At 38.3% G+C, this 19,063-nt stretch overlaps 2 protein-coding genes across 5 annotated transcripts in view; one reads left to right on the forward strand and one right to left on the reverse strand.

The window, feature by feature from the left end:
• The first annotated feature begins 1,486 nt into the window (after positions 1-1,486).
• Positions 1,487-8,914, forward strand: LOC127177571 (uncharacterized). The gene is made up of 4 exons (XM_051129908.1): positions 1,487-1,843; positions 3,625-3,738; positions 7,861-7,903; positions 8,147-8,914. The coding sequence occupies exons 1-4, from the start codon at positions 1,790-1,792 to the stop codon at positions 8,257-8,259; spliced, it is 324 nt and encodes a 107-aa protein (XP_050985865.1). The 5' UTR covers positions 1,487-1,789; the 3' UTR covers positions 8,260-8,914.
• A 3,800-nt stretch (positions 8,915-12,714) lies between these two features.
• LOC127177148 (cell adhesion molecule DSCAML1) overlaps positions 12,715-19,063 on the reverse strand; it is a 138,897-nt gene continuing 132,548 nt past the window's right edge. For 2 of the 4 annotated variants that reach the window (XM_051129219.1, XM_051129217.1), the window contains exons 26-33: positions 18,571-18,858; positions 18,151-18,306; positions 17,993-18,023; positions 17,699-17,817; positions 17,382-17,534; positions 17,104-17,298; positions 16,435-16,746; positions 12,715-16,293 (exon numbers count right to left, since the gene is read on the reverse strand). In XM_051129219.1, coding sequence (XP_050985176.1) covers positions 15,761-16,293; positions 16,435-16,746; positions 17,104-17,298; positions 17,382-17,534; positions 17,699-17,817; positions 17,993-18,023; positions 18,151-18,306; positions 18,571-18,858 — 1,787 coding nt within the window. In that variant the 3' untranslated portion in view covers positions 12,715-15,760. Of the gene's footprint in view, positions 16,294-16,434; positions 16,747-17,103; positions 17,299-17,381; positions 17,535-17,698; positions 17,821-17,992; positions 18,024-18,150; positions 18,307-18,570; positions 18,859-19,063 lie in introns of all 4 variants that reach the window. The other 2 variants (XM_051129216.1, XM_051129218.1) reach the window with 1 other exon arrangement.

A 19,063-nucleotide genomic window follows, 5' to 3' on the forward strand; every position in this document is an offset into this window, starting at 1 on the left:
TCTTACATGACTTTCCCCCATTCAATCTCAATTACTCCACACCAATCTTACTACAAGCTTTAATGGGTCTCTTAAAACTAAATGGGCTCAGGAGGGGCGAGAGAGACATGGACTCCCGCTGTAACTTTCCTGCTGGTGTTGCTGTTGGACAATGTTTTTAAAGGGGTCATCGGATGCAAAGTTCACTTTTACATGAAGAGTTCAGATGCAAAAGCCATCTCGGTCAAAAATGAGATGATGATACTGAGTGAATGCTCCTGACACACAGTATACGTCCATCAAATACTTTTACTTCAAACTCACTAAATTCCAGCCTCAGCCCAATCAGAAGTACCAGTACTTACATAGAAACCTATACAAAGTAGCCAGAAAGAAATGCTCATTTTAAAGAAATACGTCAGATGGATTTAGAGGCTTTTGCATCTGAACTCTTCACATGTTGTTTGAACATTGCCTGTCGGTGTGGCTTCACACCAACAGAGGCTGCTCTCACGATAGTTGATTGACATGAGCGTCTTACCTCAGACCCGCCCTAAATCAGCTGTAACAGTCCGACTGCCACTGTTTCGATGCCGGAGCAGGGATGTAAGTTAGACAAGAATATCTCTGATTGAGCGACTAAGGTGTTGTGTTGCTGGATGTAATAATGAACATAGTGGTCGTCATTTACTCCTGACATCTGAGCCACTGAAGATGCAGTGGATTCTGTTTGTTTGTGAAGGGAATGCGCATCCTGATCTACATAAATGCGTCTATGTCCACGCAAATCATTCATAATCCAAATCATTATGAATCTCTGCAATCACCTTTCCTAATAAAGTGCTAGTTAGCAAGTTTCGTGGCTAAACACGCTAAATGCGGCTAAAGTAAACAGTCTCTCAAAGCACAGCTCATCACTCCACAGAGAGAAGAGAGGGGCGGGGCGAGCAGAGCTCATTTGCATTTAAAGGAGCAATCCATCAGAATGGGATGACTTTTGCAGAGCTCATTTCACAAGGTAAAATGGGTGTTGTTTTACACTACCAATGATAATTTTTATGCAAAGTATATTATAGACTTTTCATTAAGACCCTAAAGAATCATATCAACTTTTGGAAAATGGGCATCCGATGACCCCTTTAAGAACAATGAGTGATTTATACACTTTTTTAATGTTATATTTTGTAATATTTGCATTGTTTTATTTTTGTACTGTGGATTTTTTTGGTCATCCAATATTTTGAGGAGACACTGCCTCCCTTGCCTCTTCGGAGGAAACATTTCAAATGTTTAATTAATTATGAATTAATTTAAATTCCCTTAAAAGCTCCACAGATTTTGATCCCTGGAGGTAAATTCAGAATCAATGATGTGGATATTATATTCATTCAAAATTATACTGAAATGTTGAACACCACATATAAATAGCATATATAAATGCATATGAAAAGTACATACATGTGTGAACTAGTGCTTGCCTTTGTTTTTCTCACTTTTCAGTGTTCTAGGTAGTTCCTTATTATTCCTTTGAGTCCAGTTCAAGTAATTCAAGTTTAATGTAATGCCTGGCTCAGGATGAGGTTAAAGCTCTACCCACAAGGATAAACGCTCATGTGCGCATAGGAAAAGATTACTTGCCTCCTATTTCTGTAACGCAAAGCTCTTTAAATGACTTAGCCGTGTGAGTGTGTCTGGATGAATAGAAAGATGCAGCTCTAGATCCTTGACTTCTCTGAGTATTACCACGGTTGACGTGCTCTGAACGGGACTACCTTAAGAAAAACACAAAGACAGTGAAAAGACTTTCAAAATGCTGGTGACAATGCTAACAGCCATGTACATGATGGTGAGAGTGGCTGAACAGGTAAGGCAACTCATTAGATTACATCTATCTGTGCATTTGTCGCCAATCGTCAACATACCAGTAAAAAGCGGTTCAGTTGACTAAAATTCTTGTCATAGTTTCATATGCCAAACATTATGAGCTATGACAAAAATGCTAGATGCTAGACAAATATGATGAGAGGAATCAGTCATATCACATGGGGAAATATCAGAATTATTTATTTATTTTATTATTTAAAAAGGTTCTTTTCTTACTGACAACTTGGAAATGAGAGAGAACATGCATACATTTCCAAGCACTTTGGAACATATAGACACATATGGTCAAGAAGGTGCAAGAAGGTGCAAGAAGGTGCCAAAACATTTTGTGAACATATATTCTTTAAAGTAACTTTTAGAGGTGTTTCTCTCACCAGCTTAATATGTAAATATCCAGCATTCATGCATCACAGGAAGATTACTGTCACTTCCCCCAGTTGCTGGACAAGGTGGAAATGATGTCACGACTGAGGGACAGTCATACTTATTATTACTAATATTATTTTTTATAAATAACCAAGTAAGTAAGTAAATAAATAAATAACATTTTTCCATTTTAAAAAATACAAATGGTTTATGGTTATTGTCCTTTTAGTTTAGATGAGCATGAGATATAATAGTATTTTATGAGGCATTTACATTGTAAGACTGATTAAATCAAATCAAATCAAATCAAATAAATTGAAGAAAACATATTAAAAAAATAAGGCATTGTAAAATGTTTCAAAGACAGTCAGGGATATTCATATAATGAAACGAAAAAAATATGAAACATGATTGAAAAAATTAATGAATGAAAAAATAAATACATAAATAAAATATTAAAGAAATGGCTTCTGTTTATTTTCCTTTTAGCATTTACTTTTAGATGATTGTGATCATATAATAATATTTTATGAGGCATTTTCATATTTTAAGATTGTGACAAGGCAATGAAATAAATAAATATATAAATAAATAATATTTCTTGAGGCATTTTCACATTTTAAGATTTGGGACAAGGCAATAAAAAATAAATAAACAATAAAATAAACAAAAAAACAAAACAAAAAAAAAAACAAGAAAAAAATGAAGGCATGGTAAAATGTTTCAAAGACAATCGGAGATATTTATATAACAAAAGTAAAAAAAAGGTGAAAATTGATTGAATAAATGAATTAATTAATGAATTCACCCTTAAATACCATGGTGCATTATGGTAATCATTTAGTACTATGGTATCTATCAGGATACAGTACCAGGTACCATAACGCCACCATTGTATTGCCACTCAATAATAATAATAATAATAATAATAATAATAATAATAATATAGAATGTGTTATATCAAAATTCTTTCATGTCCACATTTTAATTTCTAGCTGGTTAATCATACAACATCCTTGAGTCTCAGTAATAAAGATATTAGGGTGCATGGCATTGCAATTCAGAGCCTTAATATCCTTGATAAACAATGGAAATGAGATTGCAGGAACTACATCACTTAAGTTTTGACACGGCTAGTATATTTGTTCCACAAGAGTTGATTTAATTCCCAGGGGACAAGATGGATGCTTTCTAATGACAGCTTAGCATGCAAGATCATGACACATCATGAGTCAAACCAACAGACCTGATGACGCCTGGCTTTGTCTTAAAGAGACAATATGCAGTCTCAAATGGAAAAACGTGCATACATCAAAAAAAAAAAAAAAATACTGAAACACATACACAATACACACACACATACACACTGATCCTGCTGTGTCTCTTGTGTTTCAGCTGGGTGTTCGGTGGGTACGTCAACAGGAACCTCTTCCGTACATGGTGTCTCAGCCACTGCCATGGCAGGTCCACTCTGTCTCCCACAGTCGGAAAGGAAGTCGTTCAGAGGAGGTGAAATTCTTAACTGTTTCTTAGCTATTATACACAACCGCTTAAACCCCAAAAGAACCCTACCAATATTTTTTTTCAAGCTTTAATCTCACCAAGAACATATAAAAATCACATACCGTTTAATACAAAGAAAAACATTTTTAAAAGTAAAAATATGACCACTACAGTACTTAATGAGATTCATCCTCAAAGTTACACTTGCAGTAGTCTGCTTATCAAATTCACACTGAAAGGACTGTACTTTCAAAAGATCTTTTTGAGAGAGTAAAGGTGAGGGTGAAAGAGGGCAACGTTGGTGGGTGGACAAAGAGATGAGAATTTTAATGTGGCCCTTATCTATGTGGGTGGCCCTTGTTCAGTGCTTTGCTCTCATTTTTGGGTTTCTTTCTTACTGTTAGCTTCCATGTAAGCTTAACCTCACATTCCTGGCTGCTGGATCCTGTTATATCATTCTACTGAAGTTGCGCAATATGACTTCCAGTTATTGTAAGACATGATCAGGAGCCATTTAAGGCCAGTGCACAGAGATATTCCCTCTCAGCTAACCTCAGAATATCTAGGCTTGGACATCGCTCAGGTGCCTGTAATCCAATGGAGAAGGATTTGTGTCTTAATGCATTACGGTCTCTAAAAGAGAGGTCCTGAGGTTCTGCTTAAACAGCAGGCCTGTTTCTTAATAGATTTACAATTCTGTGGTTAAAGAAAGACACTACAGATAAACAGAGTAAATATTTTAACTAGCAGATATCCCTGTATTTCTCACAGTTTACTAATCATAGTGCAACTATTTTGTATTACAAGTACTAAAATGTTGTTCAAATATGCAGCAATTCATGTTTTTAAGCATTTTACATTTATTCCAAAATAATAACTCAAGACAGTAACAATTTAAACAATATATTTTATTTCTAAGCTATTATTCTTAATAGTTAACTTTTAGCTACAGTTGAAGTCAGAAGTTTACACCCCCCCTTTCAGAATCATTAAAATGTTAATTATTTAACCAATATAAGAGGGATCATACGAAATGTTGTTGTTTATTTAGTACTGACCTGAATAAGATATTTCACATAAAATATGTTTACATATAGTCCACAATAGAAAATAATGGTTGAATTTATAAAAATGACCCGGTTCAAAAGTTTACATCCCCTTGATTCTTAATACTGTGTTGTTACCTGAATGATCCACAGCTGTGTTTTTTTGTTTAGCGATAGATGCTCATGAGTCCCTTGTTTGTTCTTAACAGTTAAACTGCTTGCTGTTCTTCAGAAAATTCCCACAAACTCTTTAGTTTTCCAGCATTTTGGTTTATTTGAGCCTTTTCCAACAATGACTGTATGGTTTTGAGATCCATCTTTTCATAATGAGGACAACTGAGGGACTCGTATGCAACTATTACAGAAGGTTCAAATGCTCACTGATGCTCCAGGAGATAAAACCATGCATTAAGAGCCATGGGGTGAAAACTTTGGAACAGAATGAAGATGTGTACATTTTTCTTATTTTGCCTAAATATCATATTTGTTTTCATTTAGTACTGTCCTTCAGAAGCTACAGAAGACAGTTACATGTTTCCCAGAAGACAAAATAAGTTATATTTACCCTGATCTTTAAATTCAAAAAGTTTTCACCCTCCAGCTCTTAATGCATTGTGTTTCCTTCTGGAGTATCAGTGAGCATTTGAACCTTCTGTAATAGTTGCATATGAGTCCCTCAGTTGTCCTCAGTGTGAAAAGATGGATCTCAAAATCATACTTCATAATTCATGTAACAACACAGTATTAAGAATCAAGGGGGTGTAAACTTTTGAACTGGGTCATTTTTATAAATTTAACTATTATTTTCTCTTGTCGACTATATGTAAATATATTTTTTTATGTGGAATATCTTATTCAGGTCAGTACTAACTAAATAAAAACATGTATTTTGTATAATGTCTCCTATTTTGGTAAAATAATTAATATTTTTAATGATTCTGAAAGGGGAATGTAAACTTTTGACCTCAGCTGTATTTTTGAATTGTCAGTCATCAAAGCTCAGTAAATACTGGTCACAGACACTGAGATTTACTTTATCAAGTTGATTACTCACTAAAAACTCCTACAGATCATGTTTCCATGTTTAAGTCTTATTTTGACATAAAGTGGTTATATCTAAGTGTGTGAGTAGTTTACTTACTTACTTAATTCAGACTGATTCGCAAATGTGGAACGTGCATGAACACAAGAGGCGGGATTTATTGCATTAACCAATCACAGTCGATCATAACCTGTCATATCCAATCATATTGCAATGGAGGCATTGCCTCCTGTCTCGTGTCTTTCCTCCATTGATTCTCAATTACCCCCCCACAAAAGTCACCGCACGCTTTAGGGGGTCTGTTAAAACTCAACGGGCTCAGTGGAGGCGAGAGAGACGCGGACCCCATTGTAACTTTACATGCTGGTGTTGCTGTGACAATATTACTAAAAGAACACAAAAACAAAAAAAGTGGTTTATATATATATATATTTTTTATGTTATATTATATAATACTGGCATTGTTTTAGTTTTGTACTATGAATTTTTTCTAATCCAGTATTTTGAGGAGACACTGTCTCCCTTATCTCTTCGGTGGAAATGCCCCTGACATTAATATTTCATTAAATATGAATTTATTTCCATTTGAATTCTTAACCTTCTTACATAATATATAAACTGTTAAGAGTATAAAGAGTCATTTAGCAGACATTTTTATCCAAATCATATCAAAACACTGATTATGGGGACAATCACCTATATAAGTCTTCTTACTAAAGAAAGCAAAGCTGCTTTCCTTTTGGCATTTGCTGAAACAGTTAAATCAGGCTGCTAATGGTTTACAGTTAATAATTTACTAAAGTGATGACATCAGTGCACTTTCTTTGCATTAGCTTTCAAGCTCTGCTACACCAGTTCTAATTTGTACTGATAGCGTGTCCATCAAATTAGATGTTTATGTTTACCATTACCAGATATCATCCAGTAACAGATGACATCAAGTAAACTACTTTTAGGAAAGTAAAAACTTTCCTATCAAATGCAGTGTTACGTAGGGGCCACAAGGTCCTTTTAAAGATTAATTACGTGTCATGCAGTGCCTTATTAAAAGCATCTAAGAAAGACTCTCAGACTCTTTCATGCACATTTCTTATTATATAGCATTTCTCTGAAATAGACATGTTCCATTTGAGTGAAAATAATTGCTAGTGCACGGAGTAGAGTGCCCATAATGACCATGACATGACCCCAACGGGATGAATGCACTGAATTGCACAGTAACCCTGCAGTGGCATGTGTGGAATGTCCCGGCAGAGATGTCTCACACCTGTGCGATCTGTCTGTGCCACCATGTCTCGCACATTCCAGCAGGAAAGACAGAGAGGCGACACGAGTGATAAGACTGTCATGGCTGATGCTTTTGTGCATTCAAGGACACAAGGAAATGCTGACACTTTTGTGGACCTCAAAGTAGTGACGTAAAAGCAGGTGTAAAAGCATTTTTAAGATTGTGTGAATTTCTGAATCTCATTAAAGAGATTGCTTGCCCCCCAAAATGAATGTTCTCATCATTTTACTTACCCACGTGAAATTATATTTTTTCTTGATATTTTAGCTTCTGTATTCATACAGTGAAAAAAACAAAACATAAAAGTGGTCCATAAGACAAACTATATTACAAACATAAATAATTTATGATCAAATCATTCCCCCATAATAAGTTTACATGCTTGCAAATATGCTATTTGATGCCAAGGTCAGAGGACAGAAAATAACCATCAAATATGAAAAAAAATTGTGTTCCAGAAAAGAAAGTTTGGAACAATATGAGAATTATCCACTGAAAGTGGAATTACCTAGTAGAAGTGCAACAGGTTTCAAACCCAAACATTTCCCCATCTACTATTGGCTGAAAAATAGATAGCTCCACCCCCAAACTAACACTATTGGTTTAAGTACTGTTGCTATGCCAGGCTGGTCAGGATGCTCAAATAAACAAAGCAATGTCTTGATAGCACTGCAATGATTACACATTTTTGATAATTAAACTGATAAATTGATACAATTAAAAGGATACAATTTTTTTTTTTTGCTTTGCAGTTTGAGGGCCAGAGAAGGAACAGCATAGGAGTTTACAGAAAGAGTAAGTATGAACTATTCTGAAATTGTATTCTGAAACAAAAACTGTAATAAAATATCTTTATATATTTTAAATATTATATATATATATATATATATATATATATATATATATATATGTGTGTGTGTGTGTGTGTGTGTGTGTATATATATATATATATATATATTTATATCTAAAATATTTATAAAATCACTAAATATTCTTTAAAGCTTCTCAGTTTTATCCATTATCTTGCGTGTTTTTTAGATTCCTCTTCCAGTAATGGACACACCAAATCCTCTGCTGACAAGGCAGCAACTACAATTCAGCACCAGTACAGGAAGTACCAGCAAAAGAAGCAGAAAGAAGACCACAAATGAAAGATCAACCATGCTAAACTGTCCATTTCATGCTGATCATGACCCCATATTCTCCTCTCTGAACCTTTTAACCCCAGCAACTGTCCACACGCAAACCTGGCCACATTAGTATTAAAGGATGACACCTGTGAGCGGCACAGTCACGTTTTCTGATTACAGATAGCTGACACCTGCACGAAAACACACGTTCAGACAATGACAAACATTTCAGACCATTTGCTGATAACGGACGCCACAAACTTCAGACACATGTACTCACAGACTATAAGATCTGTGTGATAAATAAAGATGAAATGTACACAAAACATGAGGACTACATGCAATATAATGTAGAGCAAAATATAGGAATCTACTCACACACAACTGACAATGCCCTCTGAGTTTTTGTCACATCTAACTCTTCTAATGTATGAACTTTTAGGTTCATACATTATGTAACAATGAATATACTCTCAGTGAAACATTAATATGTTACATGTTACGTGGGTATGTGCCTGGGTGAGGAAGCGCAATGTGCCTAGGTAGAAAGCAATGTGAAAAATACATATCTGTCATGTGAAAGCCTGCAGAGAGCACTGTGTATTTTTCAACTGATGTATGAGTGATTTTTATAAACAGCCATGGCAACCTACAATCACATTCATTAAACATTTTATTTAAGTCCTAGCTTGCTACAAGATGTAATGTCATTCTTCCCTCTGTTGGTGAGCTAGTGCTAGTGCAAAGCTAAAAATGAGTAGCCTGCAAATTAGAAACACGTGATAATATTATACATTTAAATGCAGATCATAAAAAAAAATAAGACATTTTCCCTTGAAACACACACACGCACACACACACGCACACAAAACGATTTACACTTAAATTAAAGAAATAATTTGTTCTTTTTAAACGGTGTAACAGTTACTTGCATTCCTCAACTGTTTTAATTGCATTCCTCAACTTGTCTAGCCAAACACTTAAAAAGACATTACAGCCACTCATAGGTAAGGAATCATAACGCGAAATATGACTGTACTCCCACTTTTTGTTAAATAAGCCAAACACGTGTTTACTTTCAAACGCGCCTGTGCATTAGCCAGATCGGTTTTTAAAAATCTCTGGAGTTTATTGTACAGCGTGTGATTTGACATAAAGAGGAACAATTAATTTATTCTCAGAATGTATTGTTAGAAAATAATCTTTAATGATTTTAAACGATTTTATTTGCTCACTCAGGTAAACAGGAAGACTGCTGGCGGTCAATGTTACAAATATGGCCGCTGAGCAACAGCTGATGGTTAGGGTTATATGGCCTCTAAATGAATCATTCTATGGTTTTTATGTTATATTCGCAATATTATACACCTTTGCAAAATAAATTACGTGTGGATGACTATTAATATAAGCTGGAATAGGCCCCAAAACCGTATACACACGGTCTGGAAGATGAATGGATGTATAGACAACTGGAGCTAGCCTTGGTGAAAAAACCAGCATATGCTGGTAGGTATGTTTTGATGCTGGAATGCTGGTTAGGTAGGTTTTGATGCTGGTTTAAGCTGGTCCTTTGCTGGTTTATGCTGGTCCTTAGCTGGTTTAAGCTGGTCCTTTGCTGTTTTTTGCTGGTCATGTTGTTGGTCAAGGAACAGCATGAACCAGCAAAGGACCAGCATAAACCAGCATCAAAACCTACCTAACCAGCATCCCAGCATCAAAACATACCTACCAGCATATGCTGTTTTTTTCACCAGGGCTGTCTGCACTGGCACTCGTAAGGTAACCAAACAGCTATTACTTTGTTTTATTGATGCTCCCACTAGGTGTCAGTGTAAGTTCAAGACGAGTTAATGGAAAAAAAAAAAAAAAACAACACCAAAGAGTTCACCTTTAGCATAACTATAAGTATTACAAGTTTTGTTTTCGTGTTGTTTTCCAAATGTACATGTAGGGATAGATAGATAGATAGATAGATAGATAGATAGATAGATAGATAGATAGATGGGTCATTCTAGAATCGTGGGAACATCTCATGTCCGTCAAGTATGTTTTTAATATATTTTCATCAATACCCAGGTGAGAAAAAAAATAAAAAATAAAAACAGCATATGCTGGTAGGTATGTTTTGATGCTGGTTTAAGCTGGTCCTTGAGCAGCAACATGACCAGCATAAACCATCCAGCATTCCAGCATCAAAACATACCTACCAGCATATGCTGTTTTTTTCACAAGGGTATAAATCCCTGATGCTTAATTTTCTAGTACCTATATACTTATATTTTTCCCAATCACACTACTATATGTTGAAAAAGCCATATCAAAAATTGTTCAAAAATTATGTTCGTATCACATATACAACCCTGGTATTCAGCTGTCCGTTTTTGTAAAGTTGCTCATTCTACTCTGCATTAAAGCATGAAAATGACCTCAAATATAAATTAATTTCATAGTTTCAGTGAAATTCAGTTAGATTAGGTTATCAAGACATTTGAGTGTGCGTTTCAAAAATAAGTGTTTATTGTGATATAACTTGTTTTATTTGTGTCCGAAAAAGCATGGTCAACTATAAGAAAATAATTTGCACAGTATGATGATATTTCCTATAGAAGCACATGGGTGAACTACTAGAAGTTATGTTCCTTCTCTTTCCCTTAATATTGGTTAAACTAGCCAACCTGTGTTAAGAGTGGATTAGTTGACTGTCAACAGTGTTACACAAGTATTATTGCTGAAACAGTTTAACTGTTGTTTATGAAAATATATTTCTGAACATACCATATGCTCAGCAGTTCTAGGCATCAATGTTGAGAATAGGCCCAAAACACTAAAATGTCAACTAAGTTACCTGTCACCTGTGTTACCCATTAAAGGTAACATGGTGGGCAGTAGCAAACATAGATGGTATTTTAAGCACATATTCCTACAGATCACTTTTATTAATATAGCATTTTATACAATATAGATTGTTTCAAAGCAGCTTTGTAAGGTCGTGTTTGGATTTTTGGGAAAAGGAACATTTTTCTTCACATCGTCAAATTCTAAATGTACCCCTAATTATAGAATGACCCAGATAGATGGATGGATGGAATATTTATCAATCTAAAAAAATCACACAAGGGACAAGGCACCATTCATAGAAAGATAGCTTTATTGCACAAGGTGTTGGAGTACTCTTTTTCTGTTTTTGTTTTGTTTTCATAGAAAAAAAAACTGTATATTTAAACACAAGCAATTGCAAATTGAAGCAACTTTTCCATAAAAGTTTAGGAATCCCCTCCGCATTTTTAAACTTTTTTCCCTTTTAGTTATTTGTCTCCTTTTCCTTTTTCTTTTAATAACCAGCAAAATATTCAGAGCATGCAATGCCATTTTTCGTCAAGTTAACCAAAAGGTAGAAACAAAAGAAAAGTAAAAACAAACAAAACAACCAACAACATAAATGAATAAAAACATAAGACAAATTATAAAAAGGAGAAAATAAATCAAACGCCAGACATCTGGTCTGGGTTTATGTGCCCCATTCAAAACTCAAGGTGTAAAGTATTTTTTGTTAGATTTTATACTTTTTTGTCTTTTTAATCCCCTCACATTTAAAGTTATACCTTTAACCAGACTTATAATTGTGCCCTGGTTGCTAATGGAGATGTCGAAAATAGTAATTATTTATACAAAACAGTTTCATATATACAAGAGTCTTTATTTGTAGATTAGAAATTATGCTGACAGGGGGGGTCTTGGGTATAGCAGGAATTTTTATTGGTTGAGGAAAAGGAGCTAATCGGATCATTCGGGCGGGGAAACAGGCGTGTGGGGATGGAGTTCTATTCCTGACTCCGCCCAATATCCACACAGCTTCTCCTGTGATTGGTTGGAGCTTGGGGGTCCCTGATTCGACTGGCTAAACAGGCCTGCCCCGTTGCGCAACACAACTGCATTTTCTTTTCAACACAAATCATCATAGAACCAAACAAAAAAAAACAAAGTTGGATACATCTATTTTTAGAAATAATGCAACCGAGAAAAAATCAAATTCATTTTAAGTCAGCAACTCTTTTAAATATGAAAAACATGGGACGTGGGGGCCTTCTCGGGTGGTCAAGGGAATATTTTCACAAGGTGTTTTACCTGAACAGGCATGAATACTGATATAGATATCGGTCTAATCCTAATGAAACATGTTCATGGCAAAATGCACTGGGCACGTCTGCCATCAGACAGACTTCATAACCCAGTCAGTGGGCATTTGAGCAGCAATAAGAGGAACACATACTTCTTTTACTGTTTTTAAAACAAGTCCACATTCTTCGCAACTCTATCTCAAGTTTGGGTTAGATCTGGGTGATCAAATTTATTTATCTTACACACTTTGGGTACACTGTAACACAAACCTAATTTATCAAGCCACCAATAAAACATCTCCTGGTAAGTCAAACAGATTTTTTTTTTCATATGCCACAAACATCTACTATCGTTCAATCAGCTCAATTTTAAACCCAACACGACACGTCCCTACTCTGTACCTTAGGATTTGTTGCGTCAAGTCTTCCTAATATGAGATATGCTCAGGCGGCTGCATAAAACTGAATCCTGTTGTACAAACAATAAATGCGTGCTATTTCCTGTGCTGAAGTCTGCAGGGGGTTGTGTGTTCTAACTCACCAATAAATATGCAGTTTGTAAATGTAGCAGTCTTTCCCCTGATATATAAGATCTAAACTATCAGACGTGCTGAAAACTTGAATTTTTAATATCACAGGAGCAATCTCACCTTAAAAGGATGGTTCACTCAAAAATGTAAATTTTGTCATGATTCACCTTTTATTCACTATTCATCAATTTTTTCCATACAGTCAAAGTCAATGGGGTCCGCATTTTGTTTATTTAGACCTGTCAAAATATTGGATTTTCATTACACAATTATTGTGGCCAAAGGAGTTCATAATAACAATTTGCATTGTGTTGTCTATGAAAATGTTTGGAAAAAATAAATAGCTAAATTCATCTTTAACTTTAGTTTTGCAGCAATAGTAGCTACACGCTGTGTCATCACTACTGCCAGCCACAATGTTGGAGTATCAACCAGAAATTATTGGTGCTGGATTATTATTATTTATGATATTACCGTATCAATATTTGATACTGCACTGTACTTTCATTGTATGGACAAGACACTTTAAAACATCTCCATTTGTGTGGCACTGAAGAAATAAAGTCATACAGGTTTGGAACAGCATATGAGGGTAGGTAAATAATGACTGAATTTAAGCTTTTGGGTGAACTGTCTCTTTAAGGACCTGATGGAAAGCTCTCAAAGCACTGTGGGTATTTTAAACTACTCATTGGGCAGTAGAGATGGTGCATGGATTCAGATGGCGCTCACAGATGTCCATCTACGAGCTGGAGTTGCAGTGGCAAATTTCCATTGTTTCCAAGCAACTGTAGAGAGTGTGTTCAGAAATGTCCATAAATATCTCCTTCATACCATACAGGCGTGTTGCACTATGCAGCCCGGCTGACTATAACGATGACAGGAAGTTAGTTTGGGAACCTCAAAGGTCTTTTCCCAGAATTCCCAACCGCGGCATGTCGAAACACACCCTCTGCCGTTCTTTTTCAATCTCTCTTAGTTATGTTACCCGTTTATCTCAGCGTTTCGTGATCGACACCTCCTCTCGCTTACTGCTGCACCTCCCACTGAGCGATTGTCTTCAAATCTTTTTTTAAAATAAAATTTTTCTTTTTCAATTAGATATGGCATTAAATCTCTGCTCTCACCACGTATATATTTACTATATCTTTAGATAGAAATATATATGTATATATTTTGACAACAAACATTGCAATATATTTTTCTTTTTTTTTTTCTTTTGTATTGCAGGAGCCCTGATGTAGTACTTTTTTCCATTGAAATCATTGGGAGAGTTTGTCGATTTTTGGAAGTTTCTCTGTGATGGGGCTTTGCTTTGGAAACTGAGTGAACGAAGGAGGGTTGAGAGGCATTTCGATCCATTTAGGGGTTGAATGAAACCTTCCCCTCCTACATTTCACTCATTCCCTCCTTTATCCACCCCTGCGCTACCTAAAGCTAGAGTCTCTAAGACCTTCGAATAGGAACGACCGCTAGAGTCTTTGTGTGGGGAAGGAAAGCAAAGAATAAAGAGAAACGATGAACAAACGCAGAAAAGCTACACAGCGACGGCAGATATCTCTCCCTCTCCGTTCACGGGCCCGTCTGCCTCTACTTCCTCCCTACCTCTCTGCCCTCTTCCCGCCTTTCTGCCTGTGCTCGGTTCATCCAGGAGAGGCTGTTAGGCGTTCACAGTGAGACAGAGGAAGTGGTAACGTTTTTGGGGGAGGTCTGGGTGGGGAAGGAGGGGTGATAAGTATATGGCATCAAACACAAACAATCGAACGAACGAACGAACAAACAGCAAAACAAGAGCCTTTCTTTCATATCGAAGGGAGTTGAGAGAGATGAAAAGGGAAATGCGTTTACCCTTTACTCTCTCCAACTTGTCCCCCCTTTTCAGATGGACTCTAGACCTTGTAGCTCAGTGGGCGGCACTTGGCGTCTCCAAGCCGATCTGATGCCAAGAGACCAAGCGCGCAGGCCTGGTCGAGAGGTCCTTTAAAGGTGTGTGCTGGCCACATGTATACATATATATTTACACATATACATACACATGCACACACACACACACCACACGTACACGGGCTTGAGAAAGCTCAGTGGATCCACCCGGCCCTCCTTAGTGCTAAAGTTCAAAATTTCAAAAATAGAAAACCAAACAAAAAAATAAAAGTACAGTAACCATACATCCGCAGTGAAAATGGCTCCAGACATTTTTTTCGTGTTTTTTTTTCTTTACAAAATAGTCAATAACACTCTATACTGTGTCATCAATTGCATGAAAAAAATCCCAAAGACTCAATTCAGGCGGTCGAGACTTTCGTCTTCGAGCTGTTTTTCCAGACCATTGTGGATCAGGAGGGGCGGAAGGTGGACACCGTGGTGGATTCGTTTATGCATAAGCTTTCCGAGGCAATGCGTTGCAGTATGAGAGACATAAAAAGAGACACTTTTTTGACAGCCTAAAAACATCTAGACAGGTTAATGTGAAACAATATATCTCTTAAAACCGCTTTTTTCCTATTTTCTGAAGTCGAGAAATTAAATGAACAAGTGCACATGGAAAGCATTTCGTGCATAAGGTCCAAGGTGTCTTTGACAGAGAGAAGAGAAAAGAGAGAGGGGCAGACAGTGAGAGAGAAGGACGAAACATAAGACAAAATTACAAAAAATAAAAAGAGGCAAAATTGGGGAAAAGGTCCTGGGGTTTGGCATATTTAATCCTGGAGAAGGCCAGATAAAAAAGCTTGAGCAGAAGAATAAAAAAAGGAAAGCAAAAAGGTAACAGAGAGGAAAAGAGAGAGACCCCTGTCCCGCCATTGTTCGTTTCCGCCCCTGCCCAGACTCCAGGAGTGTGTGAACGTACTGAATGTGTATACGTGTGTGTGAGAGCTACACCAGAGTGTAGGATTTGGAGTACGCCCCAGCATTCTGCTTTTGCAGTCTGCCCAGGCCGGATGAGCTGCTCTCTAGCAGAGAGTCTCTGGATCCCCCGACCTTGGAACTGCCGGGCGTCGGGCCGCTGCCTCCCGTGGAGCTCGCGCTGGCTCCTGCTCCAGCGGCGGCTGCCCCGCTTGGGGCCGAGGAGGTGGAGGAGGTGCTGGGCATGGTGAGAGTCCTCTGGGGCAGGGTGGCCGTGCCTGAGCTGATGCTGGAGCTCCCAGCGGCCCCACTTGAAGCTGGGCCCGATGTACCAGAGGCCCCTGAGCTGGTTAGGCTGCTCAGGCCGCCGTGGCCCAGTGTCAGGGCCTGCTGCTTGGAGGGGTCTAATGTCATGTGGCGGCCCTGTGTGTGGTAGGCCCGGGCGGCAAGGCTCCGGATGGAGGCCTCGCGGGGCGGGACCACAGGGCAGGGGTCATGCAGCTCCGCCTGTTTCCGGAAGAAAGGGTCCGTCTTCATGTAGAGGGGGAGGTTACAGTACTCACCTGCAGGACAGAGGCAAGTGTCAGTAAAGCAAAAATAAATCACAGCCTCTTTTCTACAGATATTGCTTTTAAAATGTTAGCTCCAGCACTAAAGGGTTGAGACTACCTCCTTAAAATCCCCTAAACGTGTTATTTACTTACTCTTGTTGGCGCGGTGGGGAATGGGCACTGCCACGTTTTTGCCGCGGTCGTAGTCCTGCGGTTTGGGTGGGGAGGCAGTGAAGCGACAGATGCCCGGTTCAGATGGTGTGCTCATAGAGGTCATGCTGTCCGCGTTATCGTTGGTGCCGGTGGTCATCTGGTCAGAGGAGCTGTCCGAGATAAAACACTCGGTGATCTCAAACTTGGCATGCTGTAGGTGCTCCTCCAGCTTAGCGTGTTCGTACGCTCGAGCCAGCTCCTCGTACGTGGAAGACGCACTCTCGGTGGACACCATGCTGTTTCGTCCCTTATCTGAGGACAGAATGAGTGTGAATTTGCTTTATATGTAAAACTTATATGTAGCCCTTTCTTTCAAACTGGGCGTTTTTTGTCCAGAATAAGACCAAGTCTAGCTAAAGCAGAGATAGGCAACATCGGTGCTGGAGTGCTGATGTCCTGCAGAGTTTAGCTCCAACCCTAAAAACAAAAAGACTCACTTGGCTGCGGCCTTAGTGATCCTGAAGACCTTGACTAGCTTGTTCAGGTGTGTTTCATTTGGGTTGGAGCTAAACTCTGCAGGACAGTGGCACCCCAAGACTGACGTTGCCCATCCCTGGGCTAAAGAGACCATAAATATTCTTAAAATCTGAAAAGTGTGAGTGTGTAGACCTGTGTCCTGGGACAGGCTGGCACTGTAGCTGTCACTCTCTGTGACCGTAATGCCATGCTGGGAGCCCACTGTCCGCCAGTCTGAGGTGAGGGTGCGAGCAGGTGTGGACGCCTGGCATTTAGTCAGAGTCCACTGGCTGGAATAACGGTTCCTCGTGCTGTGCGCAGACTTCACACTCTTCCTTGATACTGGATCTGAGGAAGGTAAAAATTACAGAGTGTATATGTATGTGCCATCTTCCATCTGTTATGGAATGAGTGGGTGAGCTGTGACATACTGGTGCCTGGTCTGATGTCTGACATGTCAATCAAAGGTCCTGTATTCTGGATGAGGGCAGGGTGATGCACAGACACACCCGTACAGAAGCTTTGAGGGTTCACTGATTGGCTGAACTCAGTGTCCGTCACAGGGATGGTGGCCTTGTCTTCACCTAACGCACACAACAGAGAAAAACACAAATGCCTTGAGGAAAAAAGTTTGTTTTACTTTCGGGGTTTTTTTTTCTTTCAGGAATTAACCCAACTCTGTCTCAGATTTTTAAAATGTATTTTAATAGCATATGACCTGCATACATACAAACAAACACACACTGACCTATCTGTTTGATTCCTTCTTTATCCTCAATGAGTAGTTGCACTCGGGGAATATCTATGTGCAGTCGGGGTCCCTGAGGTGGGCCTTTCACAGGAGTGTCAAAACTTCGATTGTTCTTACTACTCCAGGTACAAAACAACCACAGACAGACACACAAACAAACACAGAAGGAAAACAAGTATTGCCACTGCCAATCCTTAAACACAGATTACATAAAGAATTAATTTTGAGTTTAATGTTTGAGTTTTTAGTTTGGAGATTAATCTGTACACAGGCTTCTAAATATATCCTTACCTGATAAGCATCTCAGCCAAGCTCTTAGCATCTACAGATGGAAATAAGTGTTTTTTTTTCAAATAAAATTATTAAAACATGAAATACGAAAAATATAAAAAAGAGATACTATTCAAACAACTTTCTTTATATACTTTTTGTGCCTATTTCTTCCTCACCTCTAAGTCTCTTGAGTCTTTTTTCTTTACGTTTCTTGCGGATAATGAAGAGTAGTGCCATGCCCAATGTGACCAGGATGACAGGGCAGCCGATTGAGAAAAGCTTTTTAACATCATCCCCTTCCCCTCGTGCTGACTTAATAGGCGGGATAGTGCCTGCGGAGGAAAGGAAATAGAGATAAGTACAGAGATCGAGATAAAGCTCACGTCAAGGCCTCTTATCTTTAAAATTCAGGCCTAAAAACAGCTTAATTAATTGATTTAGCTGCTAATTGTACATGTTCTTTTGTGTCGTCCTGTATTACATGCCCTGCCCCTGGAGGAAATATATTTGTACATCCGTACAAGTATTGAATGTCAATTGAATGACTTTAGTAATGGTGGAAGAATTACTGGGAAATGACACTCCTATGAACTTACTGCCATCATAATCCAACGTGGCAAACTGGGAGCTCTGGTTTCCGCACCCGGCGCTGTTGCACGCCTTCATCTTTAGCTCATACCAAGTGGCCTCACGCAGCTCAGCAAGGAAGATGTCTGCCGAGGCGTTGGTGCGCACGCTCTGCCAGGCCCAGGTGCCTTTGGGTCGGAACTCTAGTAGGACAGCTGTGATGGGGCAGCCGCCACTCGTCCAGCCCTGCAGGTTGAGGCGGGCGTGGGTAGAGTTGATGTGAGTGAAGAGGGGCTGGTCCTTATTGAACTGTGGCTCTGCAAAACAAGAAAATACCGCATTTTTAAGATTCTGCTGTACTTTGTATAAAGACAATACAGAATCTTTTACAATATATATTAATAGAACTGACCCCCAAATTTTGAACGGTAGTCATAAGAAAGTAGAAAATAGTCATAAGGAACTCACTTAATACTATTTTTGGTGCAAGAACCTTAATTGAAAGTGAGCTTCAGGGAATTA

This window comes from Labeo rohita, chromosome 15 (genome assembly GCF_022985175.1).
Source record: "Labeo rohita strain BAU-BD-2019 chromosome 15, IGBB_LRoh.1.0, whole genome shotgun sequence".
NCBI classification, from domain to species: Eukaryota; Metazoa; Chordata; class Actinopteri; order Cypriniformes; family Cyprinidae; genus Labeo; species Labeo rohita.

Coding starts and splice junctions, on each gene's coding strand:
- LOC127177571 (XM_051129908.1), top strand. CDS start 1,790: ATGCTGGTGACAATGCTAACAGCCATGTACATGATGGTGAGAGTGGCT. Junction 1,844..3,624: donor TGGTGAGAGTGGCTGAACAG/GTAAGGCAACTC, acceptor CTTGTGTTTCAG/CTGGGTGTTCGGTGGGTACG. Junction 7,904..8,146: donor CATAGGAGTTTACAGAAAGA/GTAAGTATGAAC, acceptor CGTGTTTTTTAG/ATTCCTCTTCCAGTAATGGA.